We start from the raw sequence: 17871 nt of genomic DNA on the forward strand, positions 1-17871 counted from the left end.
ATATATATATATATATATATATATATATATATATATATATATATATATATATATATATATATATATATATATATATATATATATATATATATATATATATATATATTAATTAATTAATTAATTTTATTTTTCACCCACATGATACATAAAGTAAATATGGTGGAGTAAGAATAAATAAAAAAAAAGCACAAAAAGAAAAACAATAAACACAAATAGTCAATGAAAAAAATGGATAAGATGGTGGTGAGGGGATAGGCGCATAGAAGCTGTACTAGAGAGTTTTCTGTGAAGAATCTCCAACTTCAAAGTTATATCAGGAACTGAGAATTTTTTAACAAGAGTCTGGTTTTTTGTCCAAGGAGGAAGATACAGAAGAAATTTGCAAATTTTGAAATAATTTATCCAAATCCTTTTTAAATAACCATTATTAAGAAGGGGGAAAAGACCTGAAGCATAAAGGACAGATTGATCACAGAAAGTAGAATAAATTTTAGCCAGCGCACATCTATTATACTTCCCTCTATTTGCAACAATTTTTGTATAACCAATCTGAATTTTTTTACTTATATCACAAACAGTATGCTGATGTAAGCTTGAAAGATTATTAGTAATAGAGATGCCAAGCCAACAAATACAATCAACAAGAGGGATATTGAAGTCATTACAGTGAAGGGGAGTAGCATTAATACAGTTATAGGGAAGAAACTCACATTTATCTATATTAATTGAAAGGCCAATATCAGAGAAAGCATCAGAAACTATAGAGACCTTATTTGAAAAATCCTTTTTGGAATGGCTAATCAGAAGCAAGTCGTCAGCATATGCAAGATAAGAAACATCTGCAAGACCAGAAAGATATGTACCTGAAATCTTAGCCAGCACACTAGAAATACAAATCTTAAAAAGCATAGGGGACAGAACACCACCCTGCCTAACACCTCTTCACATTCTTATAATAGTGTCTGGTGCAGATCCTAATTGAAGAAACGAATTTGAATACCAAAACCTAAGAAGCATTATAATAGAGAGATTGACCCCAGAATTATACAAAGAAAAAATGAGCTGACTATGGACCACACTATCAAACGCTTTCAAAAGATCCAAAGCACAAATATAAAGACCATTTCCCTTGGAAGAATTATCAGCCAAAAGAGAAGACAATAATATATATATATATATATATATATATATATATATATATATATATATATATATATATATATATATATATATATATATATACATATATAATGATATATATATATATATATATATATATATATATATATATATATATATATATACATATATAATGATACATATATATATATATATATATATATATATATATATATATATATATATATATATGTATATATATATATATATATATATATATATATATATATAGATATATATGTACAAACTATTTATAAGTAAAAGAATAAAATATTTAGGCTTTATCTTATTGGAAAATGGAAGCCTAAGGAGTCATGTTGCTGAAATAATTAAGAGAGGTAGGTTGGCCATGTCAGCTATATTTAGAAACCCAACAATAATGGGGATCAAAAACCTAAAAATGCATAAAAGAATATTTAACACAAAAATTTTACCTGTGATAGAATATGGAGCAGAGATATGGGGTAGAGAAACAGTGCAGCAACTGGAGTCCCTTCAGCTCCAGTATTATAAAAGAGTGTTTGGTCTACATCAGACAACTCATTCACAGATTCTGAAAGGTGATATGGGCCTGTTTTCTTTAAAGCTATGTAGGTATATTTTAATGCTTAGATTCTGGTTGAAGTTAACTAAGAGTAATGAAGATAGACTACTAAGAGTGGCATATGAAGAGATGTTGAAATGTGGTTTAAAAACCTCGTGGCCATCCCAAATTAAGTCATTACTAGAAAAAGTAGGAATGCCTTATTTATGGAATAATGGTCTTTGCTCTTGCAATGTACTAACAAATTTAGAAAGCCAGGTACAATTTATATTAGAGAGTCAGGAAATTCAGCATTAGCAAGGGCTGGTTCTTGATTCTACAACCCTACAACATTATAATCAGGCAAAACCTAGTTTTGGGGAGGAAGTTTATTTTAAATTTAATTTACCGGCTATGATCCTACATTGTTGGATTCAGCTTAGGGCAAATTGTCTTCCAATCCAGAACAGGCAAAAAACATTTGACAAAAATAAAATGATAGTTGGTCCTGATAGGTGGTATGTTTGTCCCCTTTGTAAAGATGATGATGAAGACTTGGATCATTTTCTTCAGAAATGCCCAGTGCTCTTGGATTTATGAGAAATTTATTTGCATGGGATTAATTTGATACTTCAGGGTATTCTACAACCCAACCACAATATTTCGAGTGGGAGTATATATAGATAAATCTTTAATAAGAAGAAAAAGTTTTATATGATTAATTTCTTTTGTAGTTAGATTAGGTACTTTTTTCATTGAATTCTGTTTTTTTTTGTGCGTGTTTGTACTGTTGTTAATTTCCTTGCTTGTTTGTTATTTATTTATATTTTTGTGTGTATATGGCCCATGGGTTTTTGAAATACACTTATCCATCTATATATATATATATATATATATATATATATATATATATATATATATATATATATATATATATATATATATATATATATATATCTATTTATATTAATTTAGTTTTAAATTTTAGTTTTTTTTTTCTACACTGAAGACACCTTGTTTTATACATGCAAAATATTTACTTGATTTCTTTTCTCTTTGTTTCCTTTACTGGTCATAGACCCATCTGTCATTCCCAGATTCGTTTCATCCTTTTAGAACAAATTCCAATTTAAGCCATGCCTCAAAAGGAAACATATTATATTATCTATAGTTTTTAGAATTTGAATGAGGCTTGCCTAAAGTTAAACAATTAATTAGGACTCACAATCAAATAGTACAAGTAACAAACTATATAGAATGAGCAACTCTTATTATAAATGAAACTTTATAAAGTAGAATTTTGATAATAACAGATACATCAAATAATTGGATTTTTGTGCTGATTCAAAATGTATAACATTCATTCAGTTTAATTTTACCCATCAAAAGCTACAAGCCTGAGAAAATTTGCCTGAATTTTGAGAAAGGGGAAGAACATCCCCCCAAAAGTTGAGGATTGTTATTGGAAATTGCTCCATTGGATTCAGCATATCTCAGAACCTTACTGTAGAGTTTTTATGCCCCCATCTGTAAAAATGTTGAGTTTTGTGTTTTTACCCAAAGAAAGATCACAGATGTATGTTTATTTATTTGGTTTTTCTTTTTTCTTCCCTGAGGTGACTGTATCAAACCAATGGTTCTAGAAGATTAGGAGAGGGCTCATTTGAATAGAAATTAAAAGTTCTAGCGCTCCCTTTAAGTGACAAAAGAATTGGAGTACTATCAGCCTTCCTCTCACACCTTTTTTCCCAAATTCATCCAATACAAATTATGAGATAGTCATTTTGTTCAGTAGAGTCGAAAGGTGCAATAATTGTGTCTTTGGGAATGGCTTGAACCCTTATAACCTCTAGAGGAAAGGCTGCAAGTTAGGAAATTTTCTTGTTGTTTAAATGTATTATTTATTATTGGGAAGTATGCAGACACTTCTGAGGGGGAGAGGATTTTTTTTTTTTTACAGAAACAATTTCCTGTTGTGATGGAAGTTTCTGGGGGAATATCCAAGGGGAAATTTAACATGGAGACAATGTGCCAGAATGAATATGCAAACTACATTTTATTTGTCTTACTTTCTCATTGGCAACCACATTTTACATGTGTAGATGCTCTAGTGGAATTGTCCATAAAAACCAAGTCTATTTCAATTGAAAGCATGCCAAGAAGTATTTTTAAGGTGGAATCATCTACAAGAAATATTCTGGAAAGAATTTGTAGCAAGGATGGAATTGTCTAGGAGTATTTTCCTGGTAAGGGAAGGATTTTACATGGGGGGGATTTTCAATGGAAAGGAGCTGGATTTCCTATGATTATTTGAAAAGCAATCAGAAATTACCTAAAAACATGTTTTGTCTACTGAAAGTAAAGAGTAACACAAAGACTTAAAGTGAACACAAATAATTCCATATATGAGGGGGGCTGCCCCCTCCTCAATATTCTTATCTGTGTGCTGAAGTTTGACCTTTTGTTCCAACTCTTTAAGAATGGTTCCTGAAACACAAGGGCCATTCAGTTAGAATCAGAACCTTTTTGAAAAGTACTTAAAAAACTTTAGCATGAAAAAAGGGATATTGAGGAGGGGGCAGCCCCCTTCATATACAGAATAGTTTCTGTTTGTTTAAAATTTTAATATTGCTCCTTACTTTCAGTAGAAAAAACTTGTTTTTCTTATGTAATTATCAAACCCATAAATTTACAAAAGTAAGGTACATTTTTTTTTCTGTATCTAGGGGTACATTTTCTATCCAATAAACATGACTCTAGCATAACAATTGCAACTAGAGAAATTAAATTTTTCAAAGAGTAATATAGCCTCTAAACCCCTTTGGAGTCTTCTTAGCAGGTACTACAAAAATGTTCTTTATGTATTTGTCAAATAAAATTATCTTATCTTAAACACTCTAAATATGGATGTTTGAACCTTCAGATTCAACAATGTTTTCTGAGTGATTGATTTGGTAATGAGTATAGCCAAGTTCTATCAGACCAGAGTAGGCACCCCATGTGCCCACCAGTCATTCATTATTGTTCAACCTAGCTTTAGAGGGACATAGTTGGATGCATTGCATTAATTTCATAAGAGCAAATGCTGTTAAATTTATTTGTAAAACCTGGTGGTCTGCTTGTTCTGATGCTGTGAAATCTTTAAAGGAGAATTAAGAAGATATTAAACATTGTTTATGCCTTTTTAGAGGAAATAAAACGCTAAGAACAAGATTTAAACCTAACAGAACTAAAAAAAGAAATATTGCTATTTAAGACTTTTGTAATTAAGGAAAAAGATTATTTCCATTCCCTTATTTAAATATAATTCTGAGAATGTATTTAACCCTTCCAATAAACAATGCAAAAGGTGAAAGATCATTCTCAGTGATGGCCAGAAACTAAAAAAAAAAAAAAAAAAAAAAAAAAAAAAAAAAAAAAAAAAAAAAAAAAAAAAAAAAAAAGATCTACATTAGGCCAACAAAAATTAAATAACTTATCATTACTTTATAAGGACTGAAGAATTAAGAACTATTGCAGAATTAAAAGCGAGAAAAAAGGCAATATAATTAATATGATTCATTCTAAGATCACACTGGAAAAATTTTTCACATAAATGAAAAATAAAATCAAGTAGGGGAGAAAACAAGGATTTTGTCAGCCAATGGCAAAACATGAAGACGAAAACGAGCAAATATTTCGAGAACAACCTCTGCCAAGTCGTCCTCAATGCTCTTAAAAAAAATCAAAAAAATCTAATCTATTGAAGTGAATCTAACAAGAGGAGAAACATGTCTTTTTAAGAGTATCTTTTCTCCTCTTGTTAGGTTCAATTTGAAAGGTTTTTCTTTTTTTATGAGCACTGAAGACGACTTGGCAGAGGTCCTTGTCGAAATGTTTGCTTGTTTTTCGTCTTCAAAAAAATCCTCGTTTTCTCACTCAGTTAATTTTATTTATCATTTATTTTATCCTTTCCTTTTTTGGTTTCATACGTAATATGATTAATCAATCTGGGTGTATTTGTTTAAGTATTGTTTTTTGTTTCAAAAAATTGTGTCTATTTAGTTTTTGTACATGTATATGGTTTTGTTCCTATTTTTACTTGGAATCTGGAAATTAAATAGAACTACCTACTATATGCTTTAAAACAAAACTACCAAACTCAAAGTATGTTTCATAGCTGAAAAATAGGCCCAGGATTACAATGTTACCTAGGGCCCGCTACTGGTCCTGCCTCAACTGTTAGTATCATGTTTCTAATTTCAATCAGTATTTACAGCTATAATTAATGACACTTATTAACCAACATTATTATTTTCAATGCGTAGCAAAAGTTTTCCATGAAAAGTAAATAACTAATTTAAAGATTTGAACAGCCAAGAATTAGCTTATGTAAGATGTTAAGCTTATAAAAGACAAAAAATTATATGAATAAACAGATAAGAGCTAAAATCCGCTAAGCACAACAAAAATAAGAGTGGTTCAATTGCCCCTAACCCCCCCCCCCCAAAAAAAAGGAGAAAGAATACAAATAAAAGCAAGCTTCTATTATTTTTTTATACCAGTATATTTGTAAAGATCAGTTTAGTTTTATTAGTCAAATATGTAATTGATTTCCACTAATGTTTTCTTTATTTTAAACCTATCAGTAAACCGTCCTGGCCGAGTGGATTGGTGCGCTGGATTCAGGATCCTTAGTCCGAGAAGACGCGGGTTTGAATCCCAGTTTACCCAATTCTTCAGTTGGGACGGGGGTCAGCGGCGTGACTCTATAAGCTTAGCCAGAGTTGACCCAGCTCTAAATGGGTACCTGGAGAAATCTAGGGAAGGTAAACAGGAAGGGTGTGCAAAAGCACAGGATGGTTGGCCCCCAACCTCCCCATTGCACTTTCTGACTGAAAGGCCAAGAAAAGGAGATCAGCACTGCCGGTAGGGACTGTAAAGTCTAATGCCGTATCCTTTACCTTATCAGTAAAGTGCAAATGTCGCTCATATCTTGGAGAGGCTGACAGGTGATAGTACCATCCTTGGGTTGATTCCTGTTCATTCTGAAGTTTTCTTCATTGTTTGTTCTATTTTCTGCTTGTTTTCAATTTTATTTCTCTATCCATGAATGAACTTGGTAGTTTTGGCTCATTCATCTTATATAAGCTAAATAGCACTGGCTTTAAACTTAATCGTAAGACTTGCTCTTTAGTTTTGACCAGAAAACATGTGGCTCCTGGGGGGAAATTGCCCCTTGTAGTCCCCCAGAGAAATTTTTGAGTTAACTAGCTTTATGTTGTCAATCTGCTTTGCTTGCTTAAGAAATACTTTTGTGAAGCTTTTGAGTGCAAACCAAGCCCTTTTTTTCTTTTAGGTGTATTTTGTTTAAACGGTTGTACCCTCATGTAATTTCCACATGCTTAATTCCATTTGGCTCATAAATCTAGTGTTAGGTTTCAAGACACGCATAAGCATTGCAATACTTATCCATTGCTTTTAGTAGAGTATTTTCAATCCAGGTTTGAATTTAAGTGGAACACAAACAAATTTCCTACTTGGCATATCTATATGTTAAAGATTGCTAAGCTGTATTCTTCACATAAAATTGTAAATCTATAAATCCTTGTGTTTTTTTCCATATGAATGGTTTTCCCAGTTTTTCCATGAGAATGGTCTGGGTGTGTGTTAATCCAATCTGACAATTTTTCAATGTTTAGCTACTATAACAGACCAGATTACATAGAAAAAATGGGTAAGCTCCAAAGCAATTGCACTGACCATCCTTGTTTTGATTTACATTGAATTCATCAAATAACATTGGTCAGAACATTCTTTCTTGTCAATGGCTTTTTGGTTATTTTGGTTTTTTTATAGTGGATTTTTGTTGTTCTTGCAAAAGTTTTAAAAGACTGAATGCATCAGTAACTGATGGATTGAGCTTTTAAATGTCATTGCCTTTTTGGTTTGCCTTTTTAGTATTTTGGTTTAGGCTACACTGAATTCATCATAGAATATTGGTCATAACATTTTTTCTTGTCAATGGCTTTTTGATCATTCTCGTTTTCGGAAAGGTGTTTTTGTTGTTCTTGCAAAGGTTTCAAAAGATTAAATACACCAGTAACTGATGAACTGATCTTTTAAATGTCATTGCTTTTTTGGTATTTTGGTTTACACTGAATTTGTCAAAGGATATTGGTTCATTGGTTGTCCCAATCCAAATCAGACTTCATTTCCAGTTTACAACTTATTTATCTAGTATTTACCACAACCAAATCACACAGAGAAGAGTAAAATAGCCTTAAAAGTCGCCAAACACTCATCTTTTGCTCACCCTGTTTGTCTACCTGACAGGCTCTATTGAACCATGTCAGAAAAAAATAATTGCATTTTTCTGTATTAACATCATCGTGATTTTAATTATATGGTAAGAAAGACGTGTTAGATTATGTAAATTCTGCTGACAGGGAAAAATAAATTCTGGATGAAGTCAAACTAGACTCACAGCAGCTCCCAGGGAGATCTCGGGAGCTTGAGCCACAATTAAAACCTTTTTTGGCCAAGTCTTTTTTTTTTAAACCTTCAGTTGTCTAGAAAAGATGTGCCAAGTAAGAAGCTCATACTGTTTTTTTTTTCAAACCCGTATAGCTCAAGGTAGTTTGGCGTAAGTAAGCTCAAGCTGCCCTTTCATTTTATGCTTTACAAGTGAAACACCAAATTAACGTCTACTTACAGTGTATTATTTAGCAAATTTTGTATGAATTTTGACTTTAAGTCATATATAATATATCTGTATGTGATAGCTTGGGACTGAGGTGCAATCCCAGCTATCGCAAGGAAATTCGATCTAAAGCCGCAAATTTGTAACGTTATTAATTTTTTTGAGCTGTCTTAGCCAAGTGCTTAGCACACTAGATTTGAAATCTGTTGTCAGTGAGGATAGGGGTTTGAGACCCGGTATTGCTGGCTATTTGTTTTGGAACAAGGGTTGTTCACGTGACTCAATAAGCTCAGCCAGAGTTGACCTAGCTTTAAATGGGTACACGGAGAACTTCAGGGAAGGTAAACAGGAATGGTGTGCGAAATCACGGGATGACTGGCCCCCAGCCCCCCATTGCACTCCCTGGCTGAAGCGCCATTAAACAGATATCAGCACTGCTGGTAGGGTCATTAAAGTCCAATGTTATGTTCTTTACCTTTTCTTTGTTACTGTTTCAAATCTTTTCTCTGTCTTCTGAATTTATCGACATTTGTGTTTTTGTGTGTATTTTTTTTTGTTCAGAATTTGGACCCATCTGGCCTGGGGATAGTTTTTTTTTTTTTTTTAATCTCATTTTAAAACTCTTACATGAAATGATTCCGCTAGTTCGAAATTCCATTTTCATGTGCTGTGCTAAAGAGACAGTTTTTATGGCACTTGGTATTAACCAAGTGACATATAGCAATCGCAAATTCTGTTGGTCTGTTGGTCTGTCGTTCCTGGTTTTGCTACTTTAGGCACTTCCAGGTAAGCTAGGACGAAGAAATTTGGCAGGAGTATCAGGGACTGGACCAGATTAAATTAGAAATAGTCGTTTTCCCGATTTGACCATCTGGGTGGGGGAGTGGGGGGCCTGTTAATTTAGAAAAAATAGAAAAATTGAAGTATTTTTAACTTACGAACGGTTGATCAGATCTCAATGAAATTTGATGTTTGGAAGGATATCACCTAAAATCTTGGAAAACACTTAGAGTAGAGGGATCGGGATGAAACTTGGTGGGAAAAATAAGCACAAGTTCTAGATACATGATTGACGTAACCGGAACGGATCCGCTCTCTTTGGGGTAGTTGGGGGGTGGGGGTTAATTCTGAAAAATTAGAAAAAATGAAGTATTTTTAACTTGCGAACGGGTGATCGGATCTCAGAGAAATTTGATATTTAAAAGAAAATCGTGTCTCAGAACTCTTATTTTAAATCCCGAACAGATCTGGTGACATTGGGGGGGGGGAGAGTTGGGAGTGGGAAACCTAAAACTTGGAAAACACTTAGAGTGGAGGGATTGGGATGAAACTATGTGGGAAAAATAAGCACAAGTCCCAGATACATGATTGAAATAACCGGAACGGGTCCGCTCTCTTTGGGGTAGTTAGGGGGGGGGGGTAATTCTGAAAAATTAGAAAAATGAGGTTTTTTTTAACTTGCGAACGGGTTATCGGATCTCAGTGGAATTTGATATTTAGAAGGATTATGTGTCTCAGAGCTATTATCTCAAATCCCGACTGGATCTGGTAACATGGGGGGGGGTGGGAGGGGGAAACCTAAAACTTGGAAAACACTTAGAGTGGAGGCATCGGGATGAAACTTTTGGGGAAAATAAGCACAAGTCCTAGATACATGATTGACATAACCGGAACGGATCCGCTCCCTTTGGGGTAGTTGGGGGGGGGGGGGGTTAATTCTGAAAAATTAGAAAAAATGAGGTATTTTTAACTTACGACCGGGTTATCGGATCTCAATGAAATTTGATATTTAAAATGATATAGTGTTTCAAAGCTCTTATCTCAAATCCCGATCGGATCTGGTGACATGGGGGGGGGAGTTGGGAGGGGGAAACCTAAAACTTGGAAAACACTTAGAGTGGAGGGATCGGGATGAAACTTGGTGGGAAAAATAAGCACAAGTCCTAGATACATGATTGACATAACCGGAACGGATCCGCTCTCTTTGGGGTAGTTGTGGGGGGGGGGTTAATTCTAAAAAATTAGAAAAAATGAGGCATTTTTAACTTACGAACGGGTGATCGGATCTCCATGAAATTTGATACTTAAAAGGATATCGCGTCTCAAAGCTCTTATTTTAAGTCCCGACCGGATCTTGTGACATTGGGGGAGTTTGGGGTGGGGGAACCTAAAATCATGGAAAACGCTTAGATTGGAGGGATCGGGATGAAACTTTGTGGGAAAAATAAGCAGAAGTCTTAGATACGTGATTTACATAATTGGAACTGATCCGCTCTATTGGGGGGGGGGGGGGTAATTCTGAAAAATTAGAAAAAATGACGTATTTTTAACGTACGAAGGAGTGATCGGATCTTCATGAAACTTCATATTTAGAAGGACCTCGTGACTCAGATCTCTTGTTTTAAACCTCAATCGGATCCAGCGTAATTGGGGGGGGGGGCAGTTGAGGGGAACCAGAAATCTTACAAAATACTTGTGAGATCCGGATGAAACTGGATGGGAAGAATAAAAACCTGTCTAAGATACGTTACTGACATAACCGGACCGGATCTGCTCTCTTTGTTGGAGTTGGGGGGGATTTTGAAAATTCAGGTAATTGTAACTTACGAAAAGGTGACCAGATCTTAATGAAATTTGATATTTAGAAGGGTCTTGCGCTTTAAAGCTCTAATTTTAAATTCTGACCAGATCCTGTGACATTGGGGGGAGTTGGAGGGGTAAACCGGAATTCTTGGAAAACGTGAAAATTGGGGTATTTTTATTTTACGAATAGGTGATCGGATGTTAATGAAATTTGATATTTAGAAGGAATTCATGTCTCGGAGCTCTTATTTCAAATCCCGACTAGATCTTTCGACATTGGGGGAAGTTGGAGGGGAAATCTTGGAAAACACTTGGAGTGGAGGAATCGGAATGAAGCTTGGTGGATAGAATAAGCAAATGTTCTTGATACGTGATTGATGGAACCGTACTGGATTCGCTCTCTTTGGGGGAGTTGGGGGGAGGGGTTCAGTGATTTGACGAGTTTGGTGCTTCTGGACGTGCTAGGACGATGAAATTTGGTAGGTGTGTCGGGGAGCTGCACAAATTGACTTGATAAAGTCGTTTTCCCAGATTCGACCATCTGGGGGGCTAAAGGAAGAGGAAAAATTAGAAAAAATAGGTATTTATAGCATACGAGTGGGTGATCGGATCTTAATGAATTTTGATATTTAGAAGGACATCGTGACTCAGACCTCTTATTTTAAATCCTGACCAGCACTAAGCCTCTTATTTTCCTTTTAAATCAATCTATTGATTCATAGAATTTTGCTAGAGCTCATACCATATGATCTCTTGGCTCTTAGCTCTTCTTGCCTCATCACAAGTGCCATATGAGCTCTTAGCTCTTGTGCTTTGTGTCTTTGGTTGTCTTTGCCTTATGCCATTGGGTTGTTTGTGCAAATTTACCTAAAATTCAAAAGAAGAAGATGAAATCTTAGTTTGAGACGAATGTAATAGAAAAATTCAATTTAGGGAGAATTGAAAATACTCCTGTCTAAAAACGTATGTGTCCATCTTCAATTCATAAATTGACCCATTGATGCCTGATTTCGTCTATGTTCGCTAGCGTTTATTGCACTTACTTGCTTCCTATTTGGTACAGTTACGTTAAAGTTTTGCCCATAAGCTGATCAGTGAATCAAATACTGGGTCCTGTTGCGGGTGGGCTGCTGCAGCTGAGGTCAACTCTGGGTCCCGCATTACCAAGCAGAAATCAATCTTATTGCAACAGCAGAGGACAAAAATAAATGCATTGTATTCATCTTAACCTTCTTCTGGTTTTACTTACTGTGGAGACACTTTTGCCAATGGAACATGTTTGCAAAAATATGGGGTTGTATGTATTTCTCAAAATATGGGGGGGGTATTTCCCCCTGTGAAATTACAAGGAAAAGTCATTTTCGATGAAAATACCAAATAAAGATATTTTTCAAAATCTAGGAGGGAGCTACCCTGAAGCATGGGTGCTTCGTAATGCTGAGAAAGATTTTTAAATGTCTTCCTGAGGAGATATCTTCAGAATAGTCGTCGTAAGTACTCATTTGACATACCATCTGTCACATCATAAGCTGTTAAAAAATTTGGTTCGATCCGTCTTTCTTGGGCCTTAAAGAAAGAAAGATTAAGATGGCTAGGCCATGTTACACGAATGAAGAGTGATAGGTGAGATATGAAATATACATTTATTAAGAAAAGAAAACAAACACTATTCGCCATTCGCCTGCCAAGAAAGGCAATAAGCTTGTAAGGGAATTAGGGGGCTTGTAAGGGCTTGTAGGTTGGCAGAAATTATGCTTCTTTGGCCAACCATCTCGGACCAAATAAAAGCTGGTCATTCCGTGAGAAGATAACATAAAGAAGGATTTAAAGGAAATTGAAACTTCATGGCAGGGGGAAAGAGTGAAGCTTTGAATGGGTTTGATTGGAGGAGTAGTGTGCTCAGCCGTGTTGGCTGCAGGCGGCTTGGTGCTGCAAATGGGTTGTTAGCAGTAGTAGTAGTTGTAGTAATAAATCTACTCTCCTGTTTGGGGGCAAGTCGAATCATTAGCGACATGACCCCTGAGGTCCTTTGAACCCGAGCAATAGCTAAAACCCTTTTGGTCTATTTTCAAGGCCTTTTTATGTCTCGGGGAGATAGTGTTTTAAGCTTACAAGTGTCAAGGTCCTTAGTCCTGTATTTAAAAAGACATTTCGTCACTGTCATGGAAGAAAGCATCAGCAGGGCAATGTGTTTTCAGTCATATTTTAATCCTCCTGATTTACATTGCTCTGCTGAACCCCCCATTGAAAACAACTTGGCAAACGGTTTTTGGCAATTATCCCAACAATTTAAAAGTGTCAGATACAACCTTTAGGGATTACAGTAACAATTTGTTAGCTCATATATACTATGATTAGGTCCGTGTGTATCATGCTCATTTCCACAGAAACCTTCTTCACCAAACGAGTTTATTACGGGTCAGTTTTATGTAGGCAACCTAATTGTATGATTTTTGCCAAAACATGGTCATTCCTTTGGGCTTTTGTCTTTGTTTTGAGAATCATATAAATAAATTATTATCGATAACTACATCTTTGAAGAAAGTTTTGGATTTGGAGTATGTGAAAAAACTAGGTTCGGTCAATATAATTTTCCCCAACTCGCAATTTTTAATTCGTGTTAGCCTAACTTTGGGCGAGTTAGAGGCATAACTGAATTTTTAAAAGTCAACAGTGGAATATTTTTTGCGCTATCTAATATCCAGATGGCGTAGTTATACATGACGAATATGTTTTACATCACGTGTGTCACATATCCGATGTAACGCATATAACAGTATAACAGGTTACATTGTTTATGTGTATGTACTCCGATAGTGTTTTAAGCTTACAAGTGTCAAGGCCCTCAGGCCTGTATTTAAAAAGACATTTCGTCACTGTCATGGGAGAAAGCATCAGCAGGGCAATGTGTTTTCAGTCATATTTTAATCCTCCTGATTTACATTGCTCTGCTGAACCCTCCATTGAAAACAACTTGGCAAACGGTTTTTGGCAATTATCCCAACAATTTAAAAATATCAGATACGACCTTTAGGGATTACAGTAACAATTTGTTAAGCTCATATATATTATGATTAGGTCCGTGTGTATCATGCTCATTTCCACAGAAACCTTTTTCCCCAAACGAGTTTATTACAGGTCAGTTTTATGTAGGCAACCTAATTGTATGATTTTTGCCAAAACATGGTCATTCCTTTGGGCTTTTGTCTTTGTTTTGAGAATCATATAAATAAATTATTATCGATAACTACATCTTTGAAGAAAGTTTTGGATTTGGAGTATGTGAAAAAACTAGGTTCGGTCAATATAATTTTCCCCAACTCGCAATTTTTAATTCGTGTTAGCCTAACTTTGGGCGAGTTAGAAGAATAACTGAATTTTTAAAAGTCAACAGTGGAATATTTTTTGTGCTATCTAATATCCAGATGGCGTAGTTCTACATGACGAATATATTTTACATCACATGCGTCACATATCCGACGTACCACATATAACAGTATAACAGGTTACATTGTTTATGTGTATGGACCCAGATAGTGTTTTAAGCTTACAAGTGTCAAGTCCCTTAGGCCTGTATTTAAAAAGACATTTCGTCACTGTCATGAAAGAAAGCATCAGCAGGGCAATGTGTTTTCAGTCATATTTTAATCCTCCTGATTTACATTGCTCTGCTGAACCCCCCATTGAAAACAACTTGGCAAACGGTTTTTGGCAGGTTATCCCCACAATTTAAAAGTGTCAGATACGACCTTTAGGGATTACAGTAACAATTTGTTAAGCTCATATATACTATGATTAGGTCCGTGTGTATCATGCTCATTTCCACAGAAACCTTCTTCACCAAACGAGTTTATTACGGGTCAGTTTTATGTAGGCAACCTAATTGTATGATTTTTGCCAAAACATGGTCATTCCTTTGGGTTTTATCTTTGTTTTGAGAATCATATAAATAAATTATTATCGATAACTACATCTTTGAAGAAAGTTTTGGATTTGGAGTATGTGAAAAAACTAGGTTCGGTCAATATAATTTTCCCCAACTCGCAATTTTTAATTCGTGTTAGCCTAACTTTGGGCGAGTTAGAAGCATAACTGAATTTTTAAAAGTAAACAGTGGAATATTTTTTGTGCTATCTAATATCCAGATGGCGTAGTTCTACATGACGAATATATTTTACATCACATATGTCACATATCCGACATACCACAAATAACAGTATAACAGGTTACATTGTTTATGCCTGCTAAAATCCAGTTACAATTCTCTTTTTTTTAGTCATTTTTTTTACGTCTGGACAAGATGCACGACTCTCCCTCACATTTGCATGAGACCTGTTTGGATTTTATATGTGAAAATATTGAAGCTGTTGTATGTGAATCAGGAGGAAAGGTTGATGAAATTTCTGATCAGCTAAGCCTAAAAGATAGTAGTGTCTATATTCCATCAGGACTTTCTGAACAACTAATTTCAGTTTTGTCGGAAAAAGGAAAGCTTAATGACAACACAGTTAGTGTGTTCTCAAGTGAAAATACTTCATTAAAACATGTTAATATTACAAACGGTCAAGGATTAACTAAAAAAGGATTGAGAGTCTTTAAGGGTCATAACATTGTTGAATTGACTACTGTTGGCCTTAGTGCTCCAGTTTGTGACTTGATGTCATCATTAAACGAATGGACAAAACACAACCTTGTATCTCTGAATATATCTGCATGTCCGTTCCGGAATCCAAACTCTCCCATTGTAAACGTCTTAGAAATATGTCGTTTGAAAAACCTTCGAGTTTTGGATATAAGTCGAACAGAACTGAATGACCATAATTTGGCAATGATCTGTGAAGATTTACCAAATTTAGAAGTCTTAGATATATCTCAGACTGAAGTTAACGACATAAGTGTTTTGAGACTTTTAAAAGAGAGACTTAGATCATTGACTATGTATGACCTCCGCTCTGTGTCTGCAGATAATTTGATATCCGTCCTCAGTGACTTGAGAAAGCTTCAGCATCTAGATATATCAGTGGACAAGGAGAGAGATCGAACTGTACCATTCCGTGTTATGACAGGAAATCAGCTCCGACTGGAGAAATTCTTAAAACATCCGGACATGTTACCATTGCTCTTATCACTGGATATTTCGGGGAAAGAAGAGGAAGTAGAAAGTGGAGATCTTAGAAGATTTCTTGGCCAGCATACCAAACTCAGGTATTTAACCATGGCTTTCGATTCAAGTTGTTATTGCTAATTATGCCCATTATATTTAAGTTTTTAAATTAGTGTTTTGTTTTTTTTTGTGAATATTCACTTGAACATCATCCTCAACCTTTAAGGAAGGAGCATAAAATGATTTTTCTTGGAGTGGTTAAAAGATACTAAAGAGTACATTTTTGTTCAACTTTGTTTTTATTTTACTGGGAAGTAGACAGGTCCTTTGAAGTAATGTTGGGAAGGGGGAGTGTACCCTACGTAGAAGCCTGATTACTTTGTATTGTGTGCTGTTGGATATGTTATCTTGAATAGTCAAAAAAATTATTAATTCCATGTTATTAAGTATTAAAAATTATTAATATTTAAAACAAAATGCGAAGTAAAATAGGTAAATACAAGTGCACACAGTAAGAGTGATTCCCCCTTTGATTATTACTATAATTATTATGGTAACAAGGTATTTGAGCTGCTTTTCAGGAGGAAACTTGATAATAACAAAATAAGAACACCACAAAATCCATATTTAATGCTATTTCCAAGTATTATCATGGCGTTTGTGACAATGTAACCCCCCCCTCCTCCTCTTGATGGTCCTAAGTATAGTCCTTGGATATATACAAAACCAAAACAAAACACTAACACATTAAATTCTTAACCTATAATATGCAGCCTGTTCCTATTAATCACATTATCATGTTACCTTTAATTGTAGCTAATATTCTCAGATCGTTTAATTAGTATTTCTATCCAACTGATCTCGAACTCATGTGCAATGTGATAGGCCCAATGGTTTTGGTTAGTCAAGAATGCAGCTAAGCATATGGCATCACACCTCCCACCTTTTCAAAAGTGAGGGGAGGGGGCCCTCTAGATACTCCTGGAGATTGAGTGAGATTTATCACCTGTCCAAATTTGGTGTGTAGTTATATATATTATGGTATTCTAATTAATACTTGTACTAGTAAAGACCTTTCATGTGAAGGCGGTCAGACTTGCTGTAGTTTGGGTATGTCAGATTTTGATCGAATTTGCAAAAAACATTTTCGGGTACAGTGAGTCCCTAAAGGAACATATAAAACTGTGAACTGGTATTGTTTTCGTGTATCAATTCCTCAAAGAATCTTTGTAATTTTGATTTGGATTAAGATTTTATTTTATTTCGACTGTGTTTATGGAAGAAAAATTGGGTACTTGGCAAAATTGAAATAATTATACATAAGTTAAAGATAAGATTAGAGGAATAAAACAATTTTATTTAAAAGAAAAACATTCCTCAGAAGCATAACTGCCAAACTTAAGTTTTATGTAAAATAAAACTGTTCAAAAGAAGCTTTCAATAAATGTTGAATTAATGTGCAAATAATAAATAATAAGCAAAACATGAATAAGTAAATTTATCAATGAAACTTGTTGTAAAAGCTAAAGGAAAAAATCTGACAAAGAATTGAAACTTTCAAAACAAAACCAATAAGCGTCTAAAAACAGGCATTTCGGATGATAAGTTGAGTAAACTATGTCCCAGTAGTAAAAAGCAAAATAATCTTAAAAAAAAAATTAGGTTTATTTGCTTTACAACATGAAATGTTGCAGGAACAAAGCTTTGTTTTTTTCCTTCGCCAACTCTTAAATGCTGTAGTTATCAACCCTTTAATATCTAGAATTTGGAGTCCTAGAAGAATTTACTTTTGAAAAATTA

At 34.6% G+C, this 17871-nt stretch overlaps 1 protein-coding gene across 1 annotated transcript in view; it reads left to right on the top strand.

Moving 5' to 3' along the window:
* Nucleotides 1–17871, top strand: part of LOC136034836 (protein zyg-11 homolog B-like) — a 55616-nt gene that overhangs the window by 13126 nt on the left and 24619 nt on the right. Inside the window, exon 2 of the mRNA XM_065716291.1 lies at nucleotides 15244–16172. Coding sequence (XP_065572363.1) covers nucleotides 15268–16172 — 905 coding nt within the window. The 5' untranslated portion in view covers nucleotides 15244–15267. The remainder of the gene's footprint in view (nucleotides 1–15243; nucleotides 16173–17871) is intronic.

The sequence above is a fragment of the Artemia franciscana genome, chromosome 13, assembly GCF_032884065.1.
Source record: "Artemia franciscana chromosome 13, ASM3288406v1, whole genome shotgun sequence".
In the NCBI taxonomy this organism is placed as follows: domain Eukaryota; kingdom Metazoa; phylum Arthropoda; class Branchiopoda; order Anostraca; family Artemiidae; genus Artemia; species Artemia franciscana.